General features: G+C 27.1%; 1 protein-coding gene across 1 annotated transcript in view; it reads right to left on the bottom strand.

Annotated features, from left to right (window-relative positions):
- The window catches only part of LOC107452989 (cell adhesion molecule Dscam1-like), a 262,770-nt gene extending 238,946 nt beyond the window's left edge, over window positions 1-23,824 (bottom strand). The window contains exons 1-2 of the mRNA XM_016069635.3: window positions 23,681-23,824; window positions 16,132-16,446 (exon numbers count right to left, since the gene is read on the bottom strand). Coding sequence (XP_015925121.1) covers window positions 16,132-16,446; window positions 23,681-23,744 — 379 coding nt within the window. The 5' untranslated portion in view covers window positions 23,745-23,824. The remainder of the gene's footprint in view (window positions 1-16,131; window positions 16,447-23,680) is intronic.
- Window positions 23,825-24,156: the final 332 nt, after the last annotated feature.

The following is a 24,156-nucleotide window of genomic DNA, read 5'->3' as shown; positions in this document are numbered from 1 at the left end:
TATATATATATATATGGTTTATAAATTATTAGCAAATTAACCATGCAATCTTGAAACATATTAAATTTTACTATGGTAGTTTACGTGCTATGAGGTTTGTCTTAAGCTACAATCCTTTCATATGAAGATTGAATCTACAATTGCAAAACAAGGCTTGAAAATCCTTCGGATATCGAGGATGTATTATCCTTCTCAAATCAAGAGTAGAAAGCGTTCTTACATTGAGGTTAAAATTCCTTTTCTCAAGATTTATTTTATGTTGTTGTTGCTTATCCTCTTCCGGCCTGATGAAGTCTGACCAGATCTATGAATCCGTTGACCTGAATGAAATCGAAGACCAAAAGAGAAGTAGAGTAGATGTCTACCAAGAGAAGACCATGAAAGTCCTGGATATAGTCTACCATAGTGACTTCAGTGATGTTCATTTATTTAATATTTTTATGAACATCACTGAAACAAGATTTAATTGCACAGGTTTTGATAAACTTTCTTTAGAACTTTAAAAACATAGGTTTTCATGATCATCACGATTTTATCACAAAATAAATATTACATTTGACAGCTGGACGAAGTTTGAATGAAGAAAAAAAGCAATAATAAGGTTTAAAGTAAAAGCTAAAAACAGTATTTTTAGTATAGTTGTTTGCATACCTTTATTTTGTCTTTTAAGAAACAGAATGAACTCGGGATTTCAAATAGCTTTAGAAATGTTAATTCTGTGATGTAGCACTGTACTGATTACATTTATGACGCTACTTGCTGATCACATTGTTTGTAAAAGGAATTATACAGTAAAGGAAAAAGGAAAAGTGAGTAAAATGTTCTAATATCGAGAGTAACCGTCTCCGACTTTAAAACTAATAGTATGCCAAATTTTATCGATCTCGGTTGAATGGTTTAGGAGTTTATAAAGTTAACATAGGTGCTATTGATTGTTATGTCTGCAGATTATATTAATATTAGTTCAAATATACTTAATTGTTATTAAATATCCTTATAATGCATACATCTGTCTTTTCTAAACATTTTCTGTATTAAACGAAATTTTCTTTCCCATAAAACCAATTTTACACGCATACAAGTAATTTAAAATTACACTATTTTAAACTTCACTTTCATAAAAGCTTCTTTAAATATTTCACACATGTTTTGAGTTCGCATCAAAACATTCCTTCAAAATTTCTTTTTCTAAAAAAACTTTGCATCAATCCCCTTTTCAAACTTAAAAATTACTCCAAACCTAAAATTCCTAAACAAATAGAGAATCGTGCAGAAGTTATTACACTTTCTTTTCCGTGACCCACCCTTAATAACAAACATTCCGGGATCGCATCTAGAAAACTAAATGGTCTTTATCCGCTAGCCTACCTTTTACAACTAAAAAGCGAGTCACGAATGAAAAGAAATGGTCACGCAAAACAATCCTCTCATTAATCGTGGACCTGAAAATCAGAATCTAACGAACCACATAATACTCTATTAGGAGATTTCCACGAAAAAGAAAGTTGGAAAGTTCGGTAATAGCTGCTAAATCTCTCGGAAAAGAAACACTCTCCACAAAACGAGTATCGAAGTAATTTGAGCTTTTTTGTACCACTTTGTCAGGTATAATTAAAGTTGTTGATAGACTACGCCAACTACGACCGTTTTTTCTTTCTTTAACACATGGATTTAAGTAATTTTTACTGAATTGTATAAATACACTGCACCACAGAAATAAAGCAGGGATAATAATTCAAGTGTCAAATACTGCTTAAGAAACAATTATTAGTGGGAGAAGGAAAGAATGTGGCTATTCTTTCGGTTTAACATGGAAGATATTTCAAAACAAAATTTATTTATAGATGAATTACAGAATATTTCTTTTTCCATTAAATATAATTTTTGTATTTAACAGAGCCCTAGTCAACAATGTCAGTGACCGAATTTTTTAATGTATATTAGATTTGATGTAAATTATTAGATTTCAATGTTAATGCTTCAAAGCTAATTTTGTCTAATTTTGGACACATTAGAATAGGGGCTCCCAATTTTACTTCAGCTACGGAACCCAAACGATTGCACTTATTTTGGAGAAACCGTGACTGTTTAAAAAAAGCAGCAGGTGTGAATATGCTAACCAAAAGGAAAAATAATTTAATAATAAAACCAAACCTTCAAACTAATTTAGAAACATTTCATGTGAAGAAACATTTCATTATTTTTATTGTCTCAGCAATATCATTCTTAAAATAAAGTTTTATGTTAGGGAGTTTAATTTGTGAGTCTGCGGTAATTTCTAGTCCATTAGTTTTTTTGCATACACATAAAACAAATAAATGAACTGAAGTAACTGAATAAAATAACTGGATATTGCCTTTTGAAAATTAACCGTTATAAAAGGTGAGATTTATTGGAGAAAAAATATTTAGTAATTCTTAAATTTGGATATTTGCTTTGAATTTTATATTTCAAGGAGAAATGCTAATAGAATCACTTAGAAATGCAAATAGTTTTAGCAATTTATTCAGTACATTGTTATTGGAAGAAAAATTATAAATATATATTTACAAATTATTAATATAATTTGCTATTTATTTTTAATGTAAATTTACTCTAAGGAGTTTATAATAATAACCGGATTAATTTAAAAATTTTTAATTATAGGTCAAAAACAAACTTATTACAATTTTCAAAAATCAGTATTTGTTAAAAATAAGGTCCTCTCTCTCGGAACCCTCTTGACTTTTCCAGAGAATCCCAGGGTTCCTCGAAATGCCTTTGGGGAGTCACTTCATTAGCATGATGCAAGAATAGATATTTTTTTAAAAATTAAATATACTGAAAACTGTAAAAAATTAAGTTGAATATAGTCAAAACACTTTTTTAAGATTTTTATTTTTAATAAAAATTTTGAGAAGCAATACTTTTAATCAATATAGATAAATAATTATTCTTAATAAATTATATGCACAAAATTTTTAACAAAATAACTGTATACCTTTAATTTTAGCTAAGGACGATGCCCATTTATCTTTTAATTTTTACACGCTATTGTAGATTAATTCTGTGTTAAAGTATCTGTGGAGTTTAGAAATTAAATAGTATTATTCGTTGCGTCAATATTTTGAAGGAAATAAAAAGTCAATGTTTCTAGAGAACCATTTCAATGGTGGCTTGCTAATGCAATTCATAGACGAGATTATTGCTTTTAAAAAGTAACAAGCTAAAATACTTGTTCTTGAAGCAAAACGAACGAGTAAAAAGTACAAACAGGTATTGAAAGAAAGAACGAGTATTAGGTATATATACACAATTCAATACTTCAATTTGATGAAAATTAACATAAAAAGGAAGATGAATATAATAAAATAACATTGCTTAAGTTATGGTTACTTACAACTTGTATGCTGAATAAGAAGCTTCGCAGAAAATGGTAGAATAGAACATTAAATTGCAAGTTTTAGTCGTTTATTTACGTCGCACTGGAGTTGCACAATGGGCTATATTGGCGACGGTCTGGGAAACATCTTTGAGGATGATCCACTGACATTGCATAACAATTTTGACTCTCTGAAATGGTATGGTTACCCCGCTTGGGTGCGTTGTCCAGCACTTTACGGTTGAACAGGTTAACGAGGACCGATACCGTACACCAGGGGTGTCAAACTCAAAAGCTAACTTGGGCCAAATAAACAATGCTTAACTTTAGGAGGGCCGCAAAAAAAAAAAAATCAATGTTCATAGAAACAAATATTTTTATTTTGAATAGCACATTGAATTAAACATATACAAAGTTAAATTATTATTTGATACTTGACATCTCTTCTCTGCTACTATCTTTCCTATTACGGGATAAATTTTTTTGGCCGAGACTACTTTCAAAATTGATCCAACATGAGCGTTATTAATACGGTTTCGGACAGGAGATTTATTTCCATTCATAACAGAAAATAATTGCTTGCACTGATAAGTACTTCCAAGCATGGAAATAATTTCATGTGCGAATTTTCGAGTATTTTCAAACCTTGCCGGTAAACATTTGTAAAATTCAGGCATAACCACTTCAATGAATTTTGCCTTTAAATTTGAGTCGCACTGAATCTCAATCACTTCCATTTGCATACTACTGGGTACTGAGTCTATATTTATTGAGAAAATCGCCGAAAACAAAAAAAAAAAAATTTTCCCAGAAATTAAAATCCTAAACCTTGTTACAAATTCCGTTCTAAGATTTGAAATTTTTTCTGCGTAATTTTGTTACGATGCAGTATTTTTGGAATGGCAGGTGCCGCAAGCCAATTAGAATTCTATATTTTCGGGCTTACAATTTAAATTGATCCGTATAGTTTATAAGTAAAGTATATTATAATTTCATATGCTAGTTTCCTTTCTAATTCACATTTCTAATTTATTTTTACTTTGCGTCGGATATATTCACTGGGCCACAAAAATGTTCAACTCGGGCAGCGAGTTTGACACCCCTGCCGTACACCCTCGATCCCTACGTGGCCTAAAATATTCATCCACCTACGCACTGACTGCAGCCAGTGAACAACTTTCAAGAATTCAGCGTTCTACATGGAAATTACTATAATATTCTAGAAACCTCGTAGAGTTTCAAATAATTGGACTTTTTTATTTGTGTTAAAAAAAACAAGTGTTTTTAGATTTTTAATTACGAAAAATTTATCTAAATGATTGTGAAAAAATTAATGAAAATTTCCTTTATATTGAAATTATTTGTATTGTGTAAGATAAAACAGGGTTTTTGATATATATAAAATTGACGTACGAGTCCAAGAAAATACACACAATTTTTTTTTTGTTTTTAAGGAACGAGTGATAAATACAGTCTTACCATTTTTATTATTTAAAAAGATACTTGGAAAATGTGACATCATTATCGTCCTATTCCCAATTCAATTACAAGTTTAAAACGACTATCCCCTCTTCTTTTCTAAATGCAAGATATGTCATTTTCCCGAATAGTGATCATTAACGATAAGATGACGGCTGATTGCTCGATCTCATGATTGTTTTAAACTTGCAATCGCCTCTTTTAAAATCCTTGTCAGCTTAAAGACAGAAACGTTCATTAAAAGATGAAGGGAATAAATAAGTTTTAAAATCAATATGAGAATTTAATATTTCTTAAATTTTTTTCTTTTCCCGAAAATAAATTTGATACTGCACTTTTTGGATTTCACTTTGATCAGTAACAATGAAATAATAAGGATTTATATTCTTCACAATGTCTGGGCAGGGTATTCTATATTAGGGCAGGGTATAATGATTAAAGACAAATATACAGGCAGAACTGACTAATATATATATATATATATATATATATATATTTTATANAATTATAATAATAAAAGTAAATAAATAAATTCTTGTTTGACGAAATAAGAATTTTATTTCTTTACTCATTACATTTGTGTTTTTTTTTTTTTTAATTGAGTACAGATTGCTTCTCATTTGTTTTTCTAGATACTGTCCTGGTGGTCCTGACTCTGATTTTGAATATTCTACTCAATCATACACAGGATATGAAGTAAGGCAAATTGGGACTGTTAATTTTTTTAAAATTAAAAACGTTATGATTTTAAATAAGACTGTAATGCTTTATAGAGTTTTCTTTATAACTACTTCTCTTATTTGAATTAAGAGAAGTTATATCGGAAGATCAGTACAGTAGCTATATATATATATATATATTATATACTGTTTTATCTTTTTATTTTATTTTATTACGTGTTATTTTTACTTATTGTGGTCTATTTTACTTGTTGTAATTTTTGTAAAAAAAAATGTTTTTTAGTGCTCCTCACACTATTGTTTTAATATTTTTTGCTTTGGCTATATTGATACAATATCAGAAAGCACTCTTTTTTGCGAATATAATCGTGTGGGCGGATGAAAAGATTATATCTTTCATTTTCCTTTTTTTTTTTTTTTTAAAAATTCATTTTTTTTATTTTTTATCTTTTTTAAATCAGTTGTTTGTTATTTTTTTTTCATTATTATTTCCCCCCCTTTTCTTTCATATGTCTATAACTTTCCCTTGTTTAATCTTCATCTGAACTTATATATGTATATATATATATACAGAGAGAGAGAGAGAGAGAGAGAAATAGATCGATACATGTACAGTATTAATGCATCAATAGTTGAATTTTTTTTTGAAATAATCTATCAATTTATTTAAAGCACTTGTTTGACCTAATTTAAATTTTAGGGTCTGCATTTAGTTTGTTGGGATTAACGTTGTCAGTATTAACTAAACCATAATCGTCACTTTTAATCATCTCCGACGCACCATCAACAATCCAATAATTTGGAGGAATGGCCGTTGATGCCGTGGTATTAGCTTTCGTCAACCTTACTACAGATCAGTTTTATTATGACTTCGAATTTAGCTTTACTGACATTTTATTTAAAGTGTTTTTCATATATTGAGTTTATTAGTACAAGTTGATAGATAGCAGTAAATATCAACATGCTCTAGCTTTTGCTGTCCGATATCTTATTCTAACGAAAGCCAGAGCTTCTTTAAGAAGATATGTTGCATTGTTGGGTGCTGATGATGTTACAACATTTTTTATATCTCCTTTTGATATATATATATAAATTATTGCATTCTTTATATTATATTTTGTGTTAGATATGATCTAAGTAAATTTGAATGGCTTATTAAAAAATTCTATTATTATAAGTAGATGTAAAAGCAAATAATAATATCTCAGTATTTTCATTTAAAACTTCACATAGATAACTTATGAATAAATAAAAACAGAGGAAAGTAATAGCTCTCAATTTTGTGGACTAAAAAAATAAACTCGCATTTTATGGAATGTGTAGAATATGCAGATAGATTGTTATGTTTATTCCGAAGAGCACGTCTTATTAAATATTAACGATGTTTTCTAATGTTATTATATTTTAAGCAAATACCTCTCAAGCATTAAAGAGAGATTAAGAGATCATCCCTCTGCCTTTAAAACTTTCGTAATCGGATTTGTGTCTAGTAGCTCAAAGAATTATTAATGTATCACAGCGACATATTCAACTTCATGCAGCTTAAGGAAATGGCATAGTTAGACACATTTTTAATATTTTTAGGTAAGCAAATAAACAAAGCACAATAAACTATTTTTCATTTATGCAAGGAATTTATGTATGAATTTCCTGCTTTTTGATTATAAATTTACTTAAATTTTACACTTTTATTTCACATAAAATATTGATTTTAACACGATGAAGTTATTGAAAGGAGGAAAATTTATCAAAAACCAATTCTTTTTCTTAATATGCGTTTTAAATGTACAGTCAAAGAACTCTTTTTAATTATTCGAAACCAATTACAATTTTTGCTTTGACTGAATCACTTGGTTCTATTTTCATACGTCTCATCAATGCTCTCAGTTATGTATATTACTTTTGTTTATCCCTTAGGAAAATTGCCTTGGAAGTACCTGTGGTAATCTGTGGTAACCATAAAAATTTATATAGCTATATGCCAAGACACTGTAAGCCTTTGATATCAATAGAAATTTATATGGCATTTATCGTATGAGACACCATAAATGTATGGTAACCATTAAGACTTTAATATTTTAAAGGAAAGTCACCATAAGTCTATGGCACACTTAAGGGCAAGTACCATAGACGTATGAAAACACACCATGCGCATATGTTATTCTTATATGGGAGTGGACGGAAGCAGGAAGTTCTTTAATACAGCTCTAACGATTTAGATCAATGTTACGAGACTTAAACCAATCTAATAAAAAAAAACTTGCTCATATCATATTTTTAATCGAAATTATTTTTTAATTTAATAATATATTCAATATTTCAAGCAGCTTAGTTTCGGACTGAAATAATTTTAACAGAATCTAGAATCAAATTATAGTTCACCTGGCTACAGCAGTATTTTGTCAACTACGCCTATATAAAATGTTATATTTTGAGTCCTTCCATAAAATTGCGTTCTATTTTTGATGTAATGATTTTTAAGTCAATAGATATTAGGGAACCAAAAAAATCTTTAAGTGCACTACAAGTTTTTTTAGTTATTCTTATTACCTTAATTGTTTAACTAAATAATTTTTGTCGATAGAAATTGAATCATTTGGGCATTATCTAGTAAGGGTCATTTGTTTTCTTACATAAATATTGTCTTTATTCCTTTCTCTTATTAATTCTCTTCTCTTCTTAATTTACCTTATTCTAATCATTCTTGGTAAAAAGATAAAAAAGCACACTGTATATTTTAGGACCCTCATCCATTAGTGTCTATGTAAAGTTATATGACAAAACACCATATCAATGCAGTTAATGGTACGAAAAATCTTTTAAACATTTATTGCTCAGCCCTTATTTTTAATATACTAAACAATGTTAAGATAATAATTGAGCATGGTTATTTTAAATAAATACTTCAGTACACATATGATTTTTGTTAATTTTGTCAATTCAAAGTTTGATACATTGAAAAGTAGAAGCAACCATTTTATGGAAAGATATGCTAACCATTGGATTTTCCATAAAATATTGCAATTTACGTTTTTGCTGTTTTCATTCAAAATAAAATTCGAAAGGGATAATTTATTTCTTAAAAGAGTAATTTATTTTATTTTTTATTGCTTTTTTTTGCATTCTAAAAAATACCTAGCAATTTTGAAGTTGATGGATTGAATTGAGAGTCTGCAGCAGCAGAATTGTAAGTGCATGAGTAAAATACTAGTAAATACAAATAGTTAGAATAAATCCCACGAAATGCATCTAACAAACAACCAACTCTCATTGATAAAAATATGGTATGGAATGTTAAAAAATAATATAAGTATTCTAAAGAAATATCATAAAGATTTTCAAAAAGCAATAAATAAGTTTGAGCAATATTTTTCTGTCAAAAAGTATATTGTTTTAAGTAAAGTAATTTTTTGACTAAAAATACGGAGAATACAAATATTGAAAGAAATAGACAGAGACAGTTTTATTTTCGCGATAAATTTGCAATTTATTTCTAAAACAAATAATTTTGTTCCTTATAATTCTTCGTTTAATTCATTAAATCATCATTTAATTTTATGCATCGGTATGTATTATTAAAATGCATTATATGAAAATATCTGAAGTACACAATGCAGATCCAAAATTTGAGTTTATCCAATAACAGAATTCAAAAATTAATGTAAGTATTATACTAGTTAATAAAGGAAGTTTCTTTTTTTTTAAATTTATTATAAAAAAAACTTAAAAATACTAATTTAAATTTAAAATTTTATGTTTTGTATACATTTTGTCATTCTTTATCAAACAATATGAAAAAGGACTAAACAAATATTTAATTTATTATGAATAGAAAGAGAACATTATACATATGAATTCATAGATAGATAACATATTATGCGTACATTTAATGTAATGCGGGTAAGTACACCGTCTCTTACTCTTAAAATACATAGATTTAAAATTCAACCCAAATAAATATGAACGAAACCATGAATATTAAAACGTTAAGAAATTTCTTGACTTTCATGTTTATTTAATTTCATTAAAGTTGAACAATGCACCTATTCCTGGTTTATATAAAGAGATTACAATTTAATGTAACATTTTATCATTCAAATATGATATACAGATGAATAAGTAAATTGTACTTTTCATAGTAAATCAAGCGTTTTTTAAATTAATATAGATGTGGTGTATAAAAGAAAATAACTTACAAATTTTGAATTTAGCAAAATTATAAATACTAGTTTGCTTTATAAAGAAATAAGAAGAAATTAAACAATTATAATCATATATGTCGTATATTTTTTAAGCTCAAATATTTTAATCATAATATTTTTCAAAATCATTGAGATTTTCAAAATTACTACATTCTAACAATTAGTAACAAGTAGTTTAGTTATGAAATGCTTTCATTGTATTTTATGTATCTGAAATGAATAGTAAGTACAGTGCGCAGAAAGATATATGATCTTTATAAGAGTTTGTTGTAATGATTGGAATTTCGAATACTAAAAACAAATATTAATACCTTAAATAGAAAATTTCAAATATGCTGCTTAATTAGTGCAGGCGATATATGTAAAACTTACAAAACGAGTTTTCTAAGATTTAACATAACTTTTTATCGGGAAATTTAGATTTTTGAAAATCAAAATAAGGTAAGTAGCCGCAATCTAGGAAACATGTTTCCAATAGTTAACTCAGGTTAGAGGTCGGTAGTTTGAGCTCTTTAACATTAATCTCCTTTATTTTGCAGTACTTCGTGATCCGTTCCTTAAGCGAATCATACACAATTATAAAAATATTATTCATTCAAAAATGAAATTTTGTTTATTAATAATTACATCATTCAATGATGTAATTATTAATCACTCAGAAAATTTAAAAAAAAACAGCATATTTTCACTTTCAAGTCTTAAAAACTATTTGACTGATTCCAATTAAATATTTTATCGTGTTTTTAAAAATTAATTAGAACTAAGATGTCAATAACTAATCTCGGTAAAACTAACAATTTTAAAAGCCGACCTGATGAATTAATATCTTTTGTACACTATGACTATTTCAAAATTATGACAATTTCAAAATTATTCAAGAACGTTTAATTGTTCTAATTAAAGAATTGGGAATAGAATGTTTGAATTAATAATGTTTCTATGTTTATTCCTTCATTGATAAAACTCTGTTCTATTTCTACATAGTTCCTCTACGTTTACTAAAAACCCACGGAATTTTAAAAACTTCTTAAATAAGAAAATACAAAAATAAGACTTAAAAATCTAAAGTATTCATGAAGAGAACTATGATTTATTGCCTCTAATAGGATTAAAAGAATTGGATACTGGGAATGCAAATTTTGAATTTGCATGGAATTTCTAAACGAGCCTTACAACAGAAAATTTAAAGATTTGTTTTTACAGTTGCCATTATATTCAAAAGCAAAAGAGAAAAAAAAGTTACTCTAAATAAATTATGTGATGGTCCACTTTTTAACAAAAAATATTAAGTATTTCTATATCACACTAACATAGTACGAATGAAAGTGGATTCCGGTTTTGCTTCATAGATAATCGCACTTTCAGATCTAGGAAGTATGAGGATCTACTTCAAAATTTACCATATTGGGTATCATGGTCTATTTGTAACGAAAATGTTCAGTACGACATATTGTAACATTAAAAATTGTGCCGATTCACTACATGTATAATAAAACAAATTAGCAACTCTCTTAAAATCAATTGAGAACTTATTTGACATACTTAATTTGCTAGCAAATGTACTTTATTTGTACGAATTTCATTTTTTTCCAAAAAGAAACGAACTTTAACTTCTATAATTGTTTTTAATTAAAAGAATATACAGATTTAAACTGTAAATGGTGCATTTTAAACCAAAAAATTTATTTAAAAAATCGTTTAGTTTAATGATGCTGGACTTTGATCTTCTATTTATCTGACTATAAAGACCATGCGTCGGTGTCTGATTAAGTTGTTGCCCTCCCAAACATTATTTTTTTATGACAGATGGATACAAATTTCATATTACGAATCGTTGTCTAAATATACAAACATTTAACAATATGTCACGATATTTTCCTAATAAGCTATATTATATTTCTTTTACATTGGTTAATATTTTTTAACCCAAATAAGTTTTATCAATATTTTAAATAATATCACATTGAATGAATACAGCTTAGTAAAATATTCATGCGATTGTCATAGCTGATGCACCAATACGTATTATCGGGTGCTGATGACCTGTGCAAATCAAAACTTGACATAATTCCACTTGTTGGTGAACTTAGATTCATGGTCTGTATAACCGATAAGTTCTGATTTATTATATATAAAATTTATGATGATTTCGTGTAAAGAATCGTAATATGATGTCAGAGAACCGAGGTGGCTTAGGAGATAGAGAGCATTCGCATCCCAATGAGAGGAACCGGGTTCAAATCCCAAGGATGGTTGGTTGATACGAGCTCCACACCCGGCTTGCAACGACCGCAGCGCTGGCGTAAAGTATCGTCAGTGGTAGACGGATTATTGGTTAGAGTATCGTTGCCCTCAAGCTAAGCATTGGAGGTTTTCGTTGTTTTCCAGCGTTGTTTCGTTGTTTTCGTTGTTTTCCATTTGGGTTAGTTCCATCAAAAAGTTCTCCACAAAGGCAAATTTATTCCAATACTTGATCCAAGAGTTCTCTTGTCTTCTGGATTAGGTTCAAAATTACAAGTCTACGGAGTTAAAAATTGATAGTAGTAAACCCTAAATTAGATCGGCTGTTCAATGATGGTTATAGAATAAAATATAAAGTCTGTGAATAAAAAATCCATGTTTAAAAATGGTGCTAACAATAAGTTACGATTATTATCAGAAGTTTGCATTAAACTGTTTTGATATAAGAAATTTGATCGCGTCGAAATTGCATTGCCGTATTGTCAAATAAGATAGATTAAAATTGACACTGAAAGCTAAAAATAGCCTTTACTTAATTTTTGATAACTTCTTCAATTTGATAACTCTATAATTGTTTTAATTTTTCTCTTAAAATTATGGTTTTGCGAGATTTTATTTGCTTCCCTTTTCTTTAACTATTCTGTTTCATCTCAACTATTTTACCACTATCTGAATGACAGCACACAATAGAACAATCAAAGAAAAACACTTTTTTATTGTTGCATACGAACATCTTAACATAGCGATCTGGAAAACGACACGAAATGATTAAGCAAATATTAGAAGTCTGTGACAAAAACGCTGTGCAAATAGGTAAAGCTATTCAATTGGTATCAAGAAAACTTTAACGTCTGTCGATGGTTTTCGACAATGGAATTTAATATCTTTCATATTGATCCTAACTAAATAATGCTGAAAAGTAGGATCAGTTTTCAAACAAACGCATTAAAATTTGGAAACTGTTGAAAAAAACGCAATCCAACTTGTTGCTACCATTCTTGAATCATTCGAATACATAAAGACAGTTTTTTGCTTTTATATATAAAGGAACTTTACACCAAGTGTAATTAATCTGATAATTAATTATATCTTTCTCAACTGCTAGAGATAATCAGTTTTAAAAATGACTTGCCAGTTAAAATAGAATAATCATTATTTCCTTTTTAACTTATTTATAAGTTAGAAGAAGAAAAACAATAGGATGTAAATGAATTATTCGTGCTAGAAATACGGAAGGCTTTTTTAAAGCAAATCCCCTGAAAAAGGAACGAGCAGATATATTTTCATGAATTATTTTCTCCTTTATCTTATGCTTATCTTAAGATATAATTTATTATCTACAACCATGTTTGAAAAATGTAATCAATTTTATTGTAGATTTAGGCTAAGCTGAAAAAAATTACATGACTTTTGCTTATTTAGCGATAATATTTCAGACAACGGAAATGTTTTGGGCAAATTCAAGAAGTGAAACTAATTATTTCGACAAACTACATATGTTTGCAAGAAATACTAATTTAAATTCAGTGTAATTAGATTAACATTGTTTTGCTCTAAATTTCGAGATCTGATTTAATATTAGCTTAAATTAGTTTTCGTGTTTATTTTTTGTTTATTATTTTGTTTTTCATTCGCAAGAATAAAATTAGTTTAATGTAACATTGTTTTGAAAATTATTTCCTAAACAATTTATGACGTTACAAGAATTGTAAGATTAGCTTCCTTAAAAAATAAAAAATCAAATATTTTATGATTCTTAAACACCTATTAAGTTACGTTATTCAATTAACAAGTATGCGATAAGTGTATGAAAATGAAAAATAAATAAATCATAGCAGTAAAACAGAGGTATAAATATCAAAATAGCCGTGTTGTTTGTTATTATCATTATTAAACAATCAAAATATGTTAAACTTTCTTTAAAGATGAACATTAACTTGGAATCGAACAGTAATTAGATAGAAAATCGAATAATTTTTTTGTGCACTCTTAAACATCTGTTTGATTTAGCATCTATCATCTACTTCAAATGTTAAAATATATCGATATTTTTTAAGTGGAATAAAAAGTCGAAAATAATTATTTTTCTGTCACACCTAAGAGGAAGAAAATATGACTCATAACTTTCCAAATATGTAGGGAAAGTTTCGGTGGTGACAAAAATTTGTTAAAAAAAATTACGTTCCGTATAGTTTTCGTACTTTTTTTAAAAAAAAAAATGAATATTTTTTTCTTTTTCAGTTCTTTAATAAAACGAAAATTTTAGATTTTTTCTTTTATTTTAGTATTTATTTTCAGGGTATTTACAAATTATTCCTTCTACTATTTTTGCCCACATCACATCTAAGCCGTTTCGGTTTCTTTCGGTTTGCGAAAACTCAAAAATAACTAATCTCGTTTAAAAATATGAAATAATATTAAAATATGAACGATTTCCAAATGTATTTTTAGATTTCGATAACATGATAAACGAAAAAATACGTAAGTATTAGTTTTACTTTCTTATGTATGTTAGTTGTTGCTGAAAAAAATATAATTTGCTTGTAGCATTCAGTTGTAACTCTCCCCCAATTTCGTCAGAATGAAAACTATAGTTCAACTTTTAGAACTCAGGATAGTCATAAAGTGGTCTAAATTTTGTTTTGAAAAAAATTGTATTTTGTGATGATGTCTACTAACCGTAAACAGAACCGAATTTAAATGCGTATTGCCTTCCAGCACAGAACTCCAACTAAGCTATGAATGAACTAGGTTTTCCAAAATTGTCCGATATTACGGTTGAAAGTAAGAATTCTTTTTTTTAAAATATTGCAATAAATGCTGGTTATAGTGGACAATAAGCAGTTTAAATTTGTATTACCTTCCTGCAAAAAAATTCGATTTAAGTTTGAGTGTTAAATCTACTTGTAAAAGATTGAAATTTTGATTCATGATATTCCTTTTTGAAAAGAATATAAAGATAAATCTTCACGTAGCAGTCAGAAAATGATGGAAGTGTGCATAACTCAGAAATTGAGCTTGTATAGAGACATGGGTAATCTACACGGAGAAAAAATTTTTGTTAAACAACCGTATTACATAGTAATGACATTTTTGGTAAAACAAAACATAATTTGGTTACTGTTTACCGATATTTCTGGTTTTCAAAATCACAGTTTTTACTGCCGCACATATTGTTTAACAACTGGAAAAACTGGAAAATAAATGTAGAAAAATAAATTATATTTATGCCGGAAAAAATATCATATTGAACTTAACAAATTTTACAGCATTTATCAAATTTCACCACATAGTATAAAACCATATTTTATTTTTAACTTTTACCAAAATCATTTAATATTAATTCCTCGTAAAAAATTACCAAGTTTTTTGGCATTCTCATTGAGCCAGAAACACGGTAAATTTTACCATATTGTGTAAGTTTTGATCATATTTTTTGTCGGAGTGGACAGTCAAAATGTGATTGAAATTAATAATAATGCAATAATTCAACTTTAGTATCCATTTAACAAAAACGTAGTAAGAAAAACAAAGTCAAATACAATTTTTAAATGTATATTTCTGTGAAATCATTATTCGTCTTATGGGTTCAATAATTTAGCAAGCTTCAGAGTATTAGTTTTTGAACTTTTGCACTAAGCAAAAATTTAAAAATAGATTTAAAGATTTTAATTTTATTGAAAGATAATTATTATTAGTCGTACAAAGTTAGCTAATTTTATTAATTTTATTAAACTCTCCATCGCTTTATGTCTCAATACCCTTCAATCATATTTCGAACATTAATATAAATTACTGCAAAACATAATCTTGCTTGAAATCATATTTCATTTGTAATAGTTAAAAAAACTGCACATTTTAAAAATATTTGCAGAATTTTGAATTTGTTTTTTCTTCAAGTCCTTCTATAATTTTAATCATTTTTAAAATCGCTCTTTTATTTTAAATTCTTTCAATTTCTTTTCAATTTCAACTTTTTTTTAAAAATGTTCATGTTATTTTTTTAAAATTTCCTCTTTCCTTTCCTTTTATATTTTTAAAAATTTTATTTCTTAAATTCATATGAGCTGACAATAGAAGTGACGTGTATTTCAATAAAATTTCAATTTGGCACGTCTCTTGAAACAAAATATTTTGATATCTAGTAAGTAAAGAGGCATTAACTTACCTCCTCTGAGATGAACTTCTCTACTTCCAATACTGCCAACAATATTGGAAGCAGAACATTTATAAATTGTTGAATGAACATCTTGTCTATAATCCTCCGCTCTGAATGGCGAGAAAGTCAACGCGCCGTCTGGACGAATTAGTCTTAAGCCCGGAATAGGAGTGACACTAACATTGTCTAAAGTAGTCCAAGTGATGTCAGGTCTCGGAGTTCCATTTACGACACAAGGGATTGTTGTTCCTGTATTGTTATAGAATAGAACGTTACTCGGGGGCTCATGAATGAAAGTTGGTCCTTGGTATTTAGCGGAAATTTCTGAAATAAAATTAAATTGTTTACTCAAGATATTTCAAATAACGTTAATAATGTAAAAATAATAATATATAAACCTCTTTTATTTCAGAATAAAGCAGACACATATTTTTTATATATTTTTGTTTACATAATTTTTTATATATTGTAAAAAATATTGTTTATTCAGAAAATTCTTTATTTAGAAGTTACTTATCTATATATTTTTTTTAAAAAAAAGTCTTTAATTATTGAAATTTATCAATATACAGGGTTATTCATAATTCCCACTGGGGTTTTGAAGCGTTATAGAAAAAAAAAAAAAAACGAAGACGAATATGGCAAAAAAGAACATATGAAATTATTCCGAATGTATGCAAGTTTTAATTTAAGCTGTTTCCGGTAGATGGCAGTAACATGTACCATTGAAGACAGTTGTAGTAAAGAAAAATGGGGTTTACAGGTCAAGGGTTGATGGCGTTTACAGAATACAGACCAAGGGTTCACACATAGAACATCTGTAATGTATGTAAGTAAAACGTGAATAATTTCGGAATAATTTCTCACGTTTCTTTTTTTCATATTCGTCTTCTTTTTTTTACTATAACGCTTCGAAACCCCGGAGGTAATTATGAATAGCCCTGTATTTATAATTATATACTATTTTAATATTTAGTGAAGAGTGGAATTTTTTACGAATATAATAATTATTAAAAGAACTATAATACAAAATATAAATAACAATATTTAATACTGTTATTAACTCATTTAGAAACATTCCCTTTATAAACATCTACCCATATCTTTTTGGAAAGATTATTTCTTAAATGATCGAACTACATGTAATTTTATCTTAATACTCTACAGTCATAGTTTTCAGAAAAATTCTTTCACTATTTCTTTTTCAACCCTAAATTCCTAAAATTGAATTTATTAAAATGAATTGCTTCTGAAAATTAGAGCATTTCAAATAATTTAGTAGTTCATTTCTTTAATATTATTTCCTGGCAATTTGATTATTTATAATTTTTGAAATATCCAAAAACATAAATTTTTAGAAATTTTATTTCATGAAAATTCTAATATCATTTATTTTCAAAAATTTCAGTTCTTCTAAGCCCTAGTAGTAACTATAGTAGCTATAGTATCTGTTAATTTTTATATCTACTTAGTTTCAGTAAAAGTTGTTTTACTATTCTATAGTCATTTCTGTTCTACTGAAATTTCCATTCTCTAAACTAGGAAAATTGTATTTATTTATTTACTGATGCTGATTAATCAATTATTTGCAGTTAAATGAAGCTTGCCATGCATATTATCTATCTCAGCGAATAAACATGTCAGATATATGCACGAAATGTTAACAAAAAGTTTATCAAGAAACATTCAAGAAGTATTGTAAAACTATACAAAATTAAAGTGTAAAAATCATGTTAATTTTTAATTTTGTAATTTTTTTCTGGATCATATCATGGACTAAAATACAGACTCATCAAATTAGGTCTATCACCGTAAATACTATTTTTAGCGTAAATTATTGTACAGTACTTTTATGATATAGTATAGTAATATTCATTTTATTGGCTTGATTCAGTTATTTTATGATTATCATTACTGTAAAAATTACTGTATAGCAGATTTTGTTTCAGTATTATATTCCGGTTAAAAAAATTAAATTTGAGGTAAAATTTAAATAGAGGTACCCTGAGTACTGGTACTTTAAACCGTAATTTGATCCAGTATTTTTTACACACTTCTTACACTACTTTTACTCTTTACATTAACTTTTCAAGTATTAGTATTAGATTCGTTTAGCACTAAATTACTTTCAATAGCAATTTCTAAAATTCTAAATGATTTGAACTTCTAATTTTACAAAAAAATGAATCAAATACGCTTAATTTTCAGATATGGCATATGATAAAGAAGCAGGGATTTAAGATGCATGCGTTCTAAGAAAATGTAATAAAAGAGCAATGATCCCATACTAATGCTTTTATTTTTAATTAATGAAACAAATTCAGCTCAAGATTACATCTGAAAATAAATTTTCCTCTGTAACTTCCCGTAATTTTAGCTGCAAAACCTCTCCGCATTTTCTACTTCAAAAGCGTCATTAAAAATCCAGTTTCAAAGCGTTGCTATCAACTTAATGTACCTAGTTTTTAACTAAAAGTTGAAATTAGTTTTCTCTGCAAGATTTTTCTTGCGCATATTACTTTATAATGTTGCGTGAGCTATCTTATTCTTCAACTAAAAGTTAGGAAGAATTTCTAATTCATTTATTCCGTGATGTTGAGTTAAAAAAATTTTGCAAATGCATTTATCTTTTCACAGACTTCTAGCTTTGAAGTTAAATCAATATTTTCTAAAAAAATTCATATCACATAGTATCATTTTTAAAGCAGATTTTAATGTCGGTATTTTTTTTATTTATGTGTTCTTTTTTAATTTGCATTTCTCGCTTCTTCCATTAGGTAAGAATGAAAATATCTGTATTACCATACTTTATTTTAAAATTTGAACTAAATTATTCAAAATGCTTTGGAGGTTTATGGTTTACTTACAGCTTACGAACTAAGCTTTAAAGCAATTCTAAATTGATTTTATGCTAAGACATTTGTAAAAACTGCTTTTGAATAAATATTGGTTGACTATTAGTAAAAGGTGATTGAACGAAGATAAAACGCATTTTTTCATTGTATATTTGGTAAAAATTAGTTATAATTTCATTTATAAAACCTTTGCCAGAAAAGGCTAACTCAAATTCAAGTAATTTTAATACTTCTCGCTAATGTATTTTTTCAAGCAAAATATATAAAATTTTAATGCAGAAAAATATCAACAAAATTTGAATGTTGAGAAAAAATCAACAAAATTCAAATACAGTAATTAGTTAGATAGATTTTATGTTTTATTTGCATAAACAAATATAAAAAAGAATGACTGATATAGTTTTGCAATTATCGCATTCCAAACGAAAGATGGAATTATCCTTTTTTCGATTTGCTGCATCAAAAATATTTAAAAACTCAAATTATGGAAAACATTTTCCACATTTCTTAGTCTGCAAGTGATGGAAACAGAATGTCAATATAATAGTAATTAGAGTTATAAATAGAATAAACAATTTATTTTTTCATTACTCATTAAAAACATTTTTTTTTGCAAACTTCAAGTAATTATTTTATTACTTGTTTTAATTTTGAAAATTAGAATTGGTTAAATTATTACTTTTTTAACTTTTTTTAAAGTACTCAAAAGGTCTTCATTAGAACTATTTTTTTGTATTTTGAATCATAATCGATATCAATATTCCGCTTAGTTTTTATTATACTACTTTTTAAATTCAATTTGAAACATGAGAGAAAAAACATTTTTTTTTTGCTTGATGACTTGAATTTCTATTAATAATCTCGTAGACAAAACAAGTGATATTGATACATTTTATCATTTTTTATTATAACTCAAGCTTATTTTAGTTGCTTTCGTAAGTGGTATTGGTTGGATTTGTCTGGGTAAGTGCTTCTTACCTAAGTAAGTGTTTCCGACATAAAAATTTTCAATGTTTGATTTTCAATTTTGTTTTAAGTTTGTTTCCAGATAAACATTGATTGAACTTAATTAAAATGTTTTTCAACTGAATATGGATTAAAAAAAATTTTTAATCTTAAGAAACTAAATTAATAATTAGTCCATTCAATTATCTTAAAGTCTTAAATAAAATATGATTATTTTAAATTTTTCTCATAGGAGTCAAATAAACTACAGCTGATTTACCAGATTCGCACAGTCCTAGCAAAATAAGAATATAAAATGTGCAATAAACAAGTTGTATTCAGCTCTTTTTATAACATTTCCAAATCAATATTCGTAGTCCCGAAATGTGAGGCAGATAATATTTAATTTTAAACTGGAACCTGATGTAATTATCCATAACATCTTTATTAGAATATTAACACAAATTTTTTAAATTTTCTAACGATTTTACAAGCCATGGTTTTAAGCGGAACCACTTTTTAATACCAAATAAATAAAAAGAAGTTGAGGATGTTAAGGAATTATTGTAACATCTTGAATTCTCTATAATAGCAAAAAAAAAAATTAAAATTGCGTTTTTACTCCGAAGTAAGTCTTTGTCTTAAATATTAGGCTTAAATATTGATTGTAGTTTTTGTGTACCTACCTTTATGTGTGTCTTTTATCTTAAAATATCTCAAAACTTTAAACATTGTCTCCACAGCAAAAAAAAAATACCATCATCAAATAAATTAGTTTTTCTTTAAAAACTCTAATTCTTCCATAAACAACTCATATTATAGTGAGTTAGTTCACTTCTTTACCTGAATTTATGATTAGCAGTGCAAAAATGCCAGTGCGCTCTTAAATGAATCGGTCAAAGAAATCGGTGTTTTTTATTTCGTCCACAGTAATTAGGGATTCAAAGATTTATAAAATAGAGCAATAAATAATATATATTCTGAGGAATATTGAGATATAGAGCATTACTGCTTTTCGCAGATTTTAACATTCATTGTTCATGATCTAAAATCTTAGAAATGTCTACATGCAGATAGAAAAAGTAGAGGTAAAGTTTCAAAATATTTTATTAAAACGTAATTTTTTTCACATTTTTTTTCAGTATAATGTTTAGGTGCAATGCAATAATACCAAGTATTTTTCTTAAGTAGGAGCATTAGATTTAAGAAAAAAGATCATTTTGTTTTTATAAAAGAAAATGGAATAACTTGAAGGAGTAACTCTTATTAAAATCTTATTAAAAATTTTTTTCATTTCCTTAATATTTCTTCTCAAAATTTAGAGTGGTTTATCCATACTCAAGGCAGTTTATAATCATCGTCTCATATAACCGTTAGTGACATTTTTCTAGTAGATTCCAAACGAATTTGCTTTGTTGTACTTTTGTTAATAAAAATTTTTGTTGTTTATTACTGCATATTCTGGTAACAAAAATTATGCTTTTTAGCACAATGGAATGATGAGAAAACAACTAAGCCATTTGTTTTAATCAAAACTTGCTCTCATTTGCATTTAAGTTGTGTTGGCAATACTAAAGACGTTTTTGAAAGTCAAATATTTTTTATTAAAGATAAAATGAAATTTCTCCATTGAAAAATAATGTTAAACAAATAGATAAAAACGTAAGTTTAGAGATAAAGATCTAAATTGATGAAAATGCTATTACTTTCAAAGGTAAAATAAATTTTAAGCTCACTGATTAACTAAAAAAAATTAAAGAATTATTTTATCAAACAAATTTATGCCAAAGCTAAATGGTTGAATTATTTTACAAAGCTAGCAGATAAAATAAATCGTCCAATTAATCATATTTTCGGTAACCAATTTTTCACTTAAATATTTTAAATGTGCTTTGATAAAATAAACAATTTTCTAATTCTATATAATGAAGAACAGGGGATCAGATTTTATTGATTTAAGAATTTTTATTAATAATATAAATTTGATGAGAGGAGTAGTCAATAGCGGGAAAATATTCGAATGATTGAGTGATCAATCACGCAAATTTTATTCATTGGTTGCACATCTTAATTCAAGATATTTTTAAAAATTGACTTGTATAGCATGATGAAAAAAATTATAAATAAATTTGGACTGTTGATTTCCCCAAAAACATGAATTTTACTTTTCATACGCACACTAAATTACGAAATTGAGCTTTAAACATTTGGAAATATTTGAGTTGGTCTTTCAACTTAACGATTTCTAAAATATAACTTAGTATTTTACAGTTTTTTTCGTTTTTCCTTGGTTTATTTTGAAATTGTAAAAAATGTTAATAATTTGTACGTCTACTATATATTTAAGATCGTGAGAGGGAATCTTAAAAAAACGTATGTTTTTTTAAACATTGCATGCGTAGGATTTTAAGTAAGAAGGTGGAAAAAATACCATCGTTATTCAAATTTGTTTTAAAAAAATCCACAAAAAATCGCAAAAAAAATGAAGAAACCCTGATCCAAATAAATGTCCCCATTCATAAACACTCGATATATTTTCATTTTTTATTTACAAATTGCAATGTAATATTAGAACTTCTACTTCTAGAACGAAGTAAAAATGGCCATTAAAAATAATTTTCAATAGAATTATCAGATTTCTTAACCTCTACATTGTGTTGGTATCTCCTTGTAAGGTATAGCTATTGCATGCTTCAGGGCAGAATAAGAGCTCGATAATTTCCTTGAACTTCCTTTCATTAATTAAAACATTTTTTCCCCCGCAATGAAGGTAAGTTCACAATGATAAAAAGTATTTAAGAGCAATAATTGTGAAAGTAATTATTTTTAGAAATAAAAAAACCCATCAACTAAATATGATTTAAAAATTATGCATATAAATATCATCTAAAAGAAGAATAGTGCTGCTGCTATCATGTGCAAAAGGGAGGGATGAGCCTTTACTATACCTTCTTTTTTTTTAATTAAAAATACACAGTGCATACTTTAATCTACTAAACACGCATGGACACAAACATTTTGAATACCAAATACAAGTGTAGAACTGATTTAAATTATCTTTGTAAATAATGATTTTTACTTCAAACCTAAGAACTATTTATCTTCTTAAAATTGAGCTTTAAATTTTTTTTCTTTATTTTATTCTGTACTTTTTTCGGCGTCTTTATTTCATAAAAATCAAGACGTATGTGATTTTTTTTGTAATAAGCTATTAAAATAACTGGTACTAAGATAGAATAAGTGAAGTTTAAGCTATTTTATAATTTAAAAATTTTGTATGTTAAGGAATGAAAACGTTTAGACCATTATTCATATGAATTAAGCAAAAGTAATTAAAATGAATTAATGATAAAGAAATTCATACGATTTGACTTATGAATGAAATTTATTCATGAGTCACAAGTTTAAACTTTGCATTTAAAATAATTTTTAAACTAATTTATGCTTCAAAAAATTCTTTTACAACAGATAATAAAAGAAATGACGCTATTTTAAGCTTGATAAAAATCCAAATTAAAAGATAAAAAAAATTATATCGGGGATCTAAATTTATTACTCTTATAATGCATGAAAAATATTTTACTACTTGTACTCAGATTTTATAATGCTTCCTTTCCAAAATAAACAAAGGAATTACGGTAACTGATGTTTTAAAAGTGTTTGGAACCACAAAAAAAAGAAGACATTTTTTGCATTTTAAAAGTAAAATTTTAAATTTCATTAACCTCAAGAAAATAAGTGCATAAAATTTATTTCACCTGAAGAGATCACGGCAATGATAAAACAAAACAGCCACACATTCTTCGGCATCTCCGTAAACATGCGTGGAAACGTCTCCGTAACCAAGGAGAGATAGTCTTAGAATGTATGCGACCAACAGAAAAGAGGAATATCCCGCTTATGAGCGGATAACCAGGAGCCGCGGTGATGTAAAAGTTTCATTTGGACCGCCAACTGCCTGTCGCCAGTGATCGCCAAATCAATGCATTCCTACTTTGCTCTTTTATAGTCCATTAAATTCAGACAACCGAACAATAGTGGCAGCAACAGGTAATGTCTACACTATCTAATGTCTAATAAAGCAACTATGATTCACATGCAATGATCATGAACTATATAATATTTCAATTACGTATTAATAATTAAAATGCTAAATAAATTGAACCTAATATAATCATTAGCACTACACATTTTTTTAATTTTATTTTAATTTATTTTCTTTCATCTACAAATT

The sequence above is a fragment of the Parasteatoda tepidariorum genome, chromosome 8, assembly GCF_043381705.1.
Source record: "Parasteatoda tepidariorum isolate YZ-2023 chromosome 8, CAS_Ptep_4.0, whole genome shotgun sequence".
Classification (NCBI taxonomy): domain Eukaryota; kingdom Metazoa; phylum Arthropoda; class Arachnida; order Araneae; family Theridiidae; genus Parasteatoda; species Parasteatoda tepidariorum.
The sequence above is the reverse complement of the archived record's forward strand: the minus strand, read 5'-3'. Positions and strand labels throughout refer to the sequence as shown.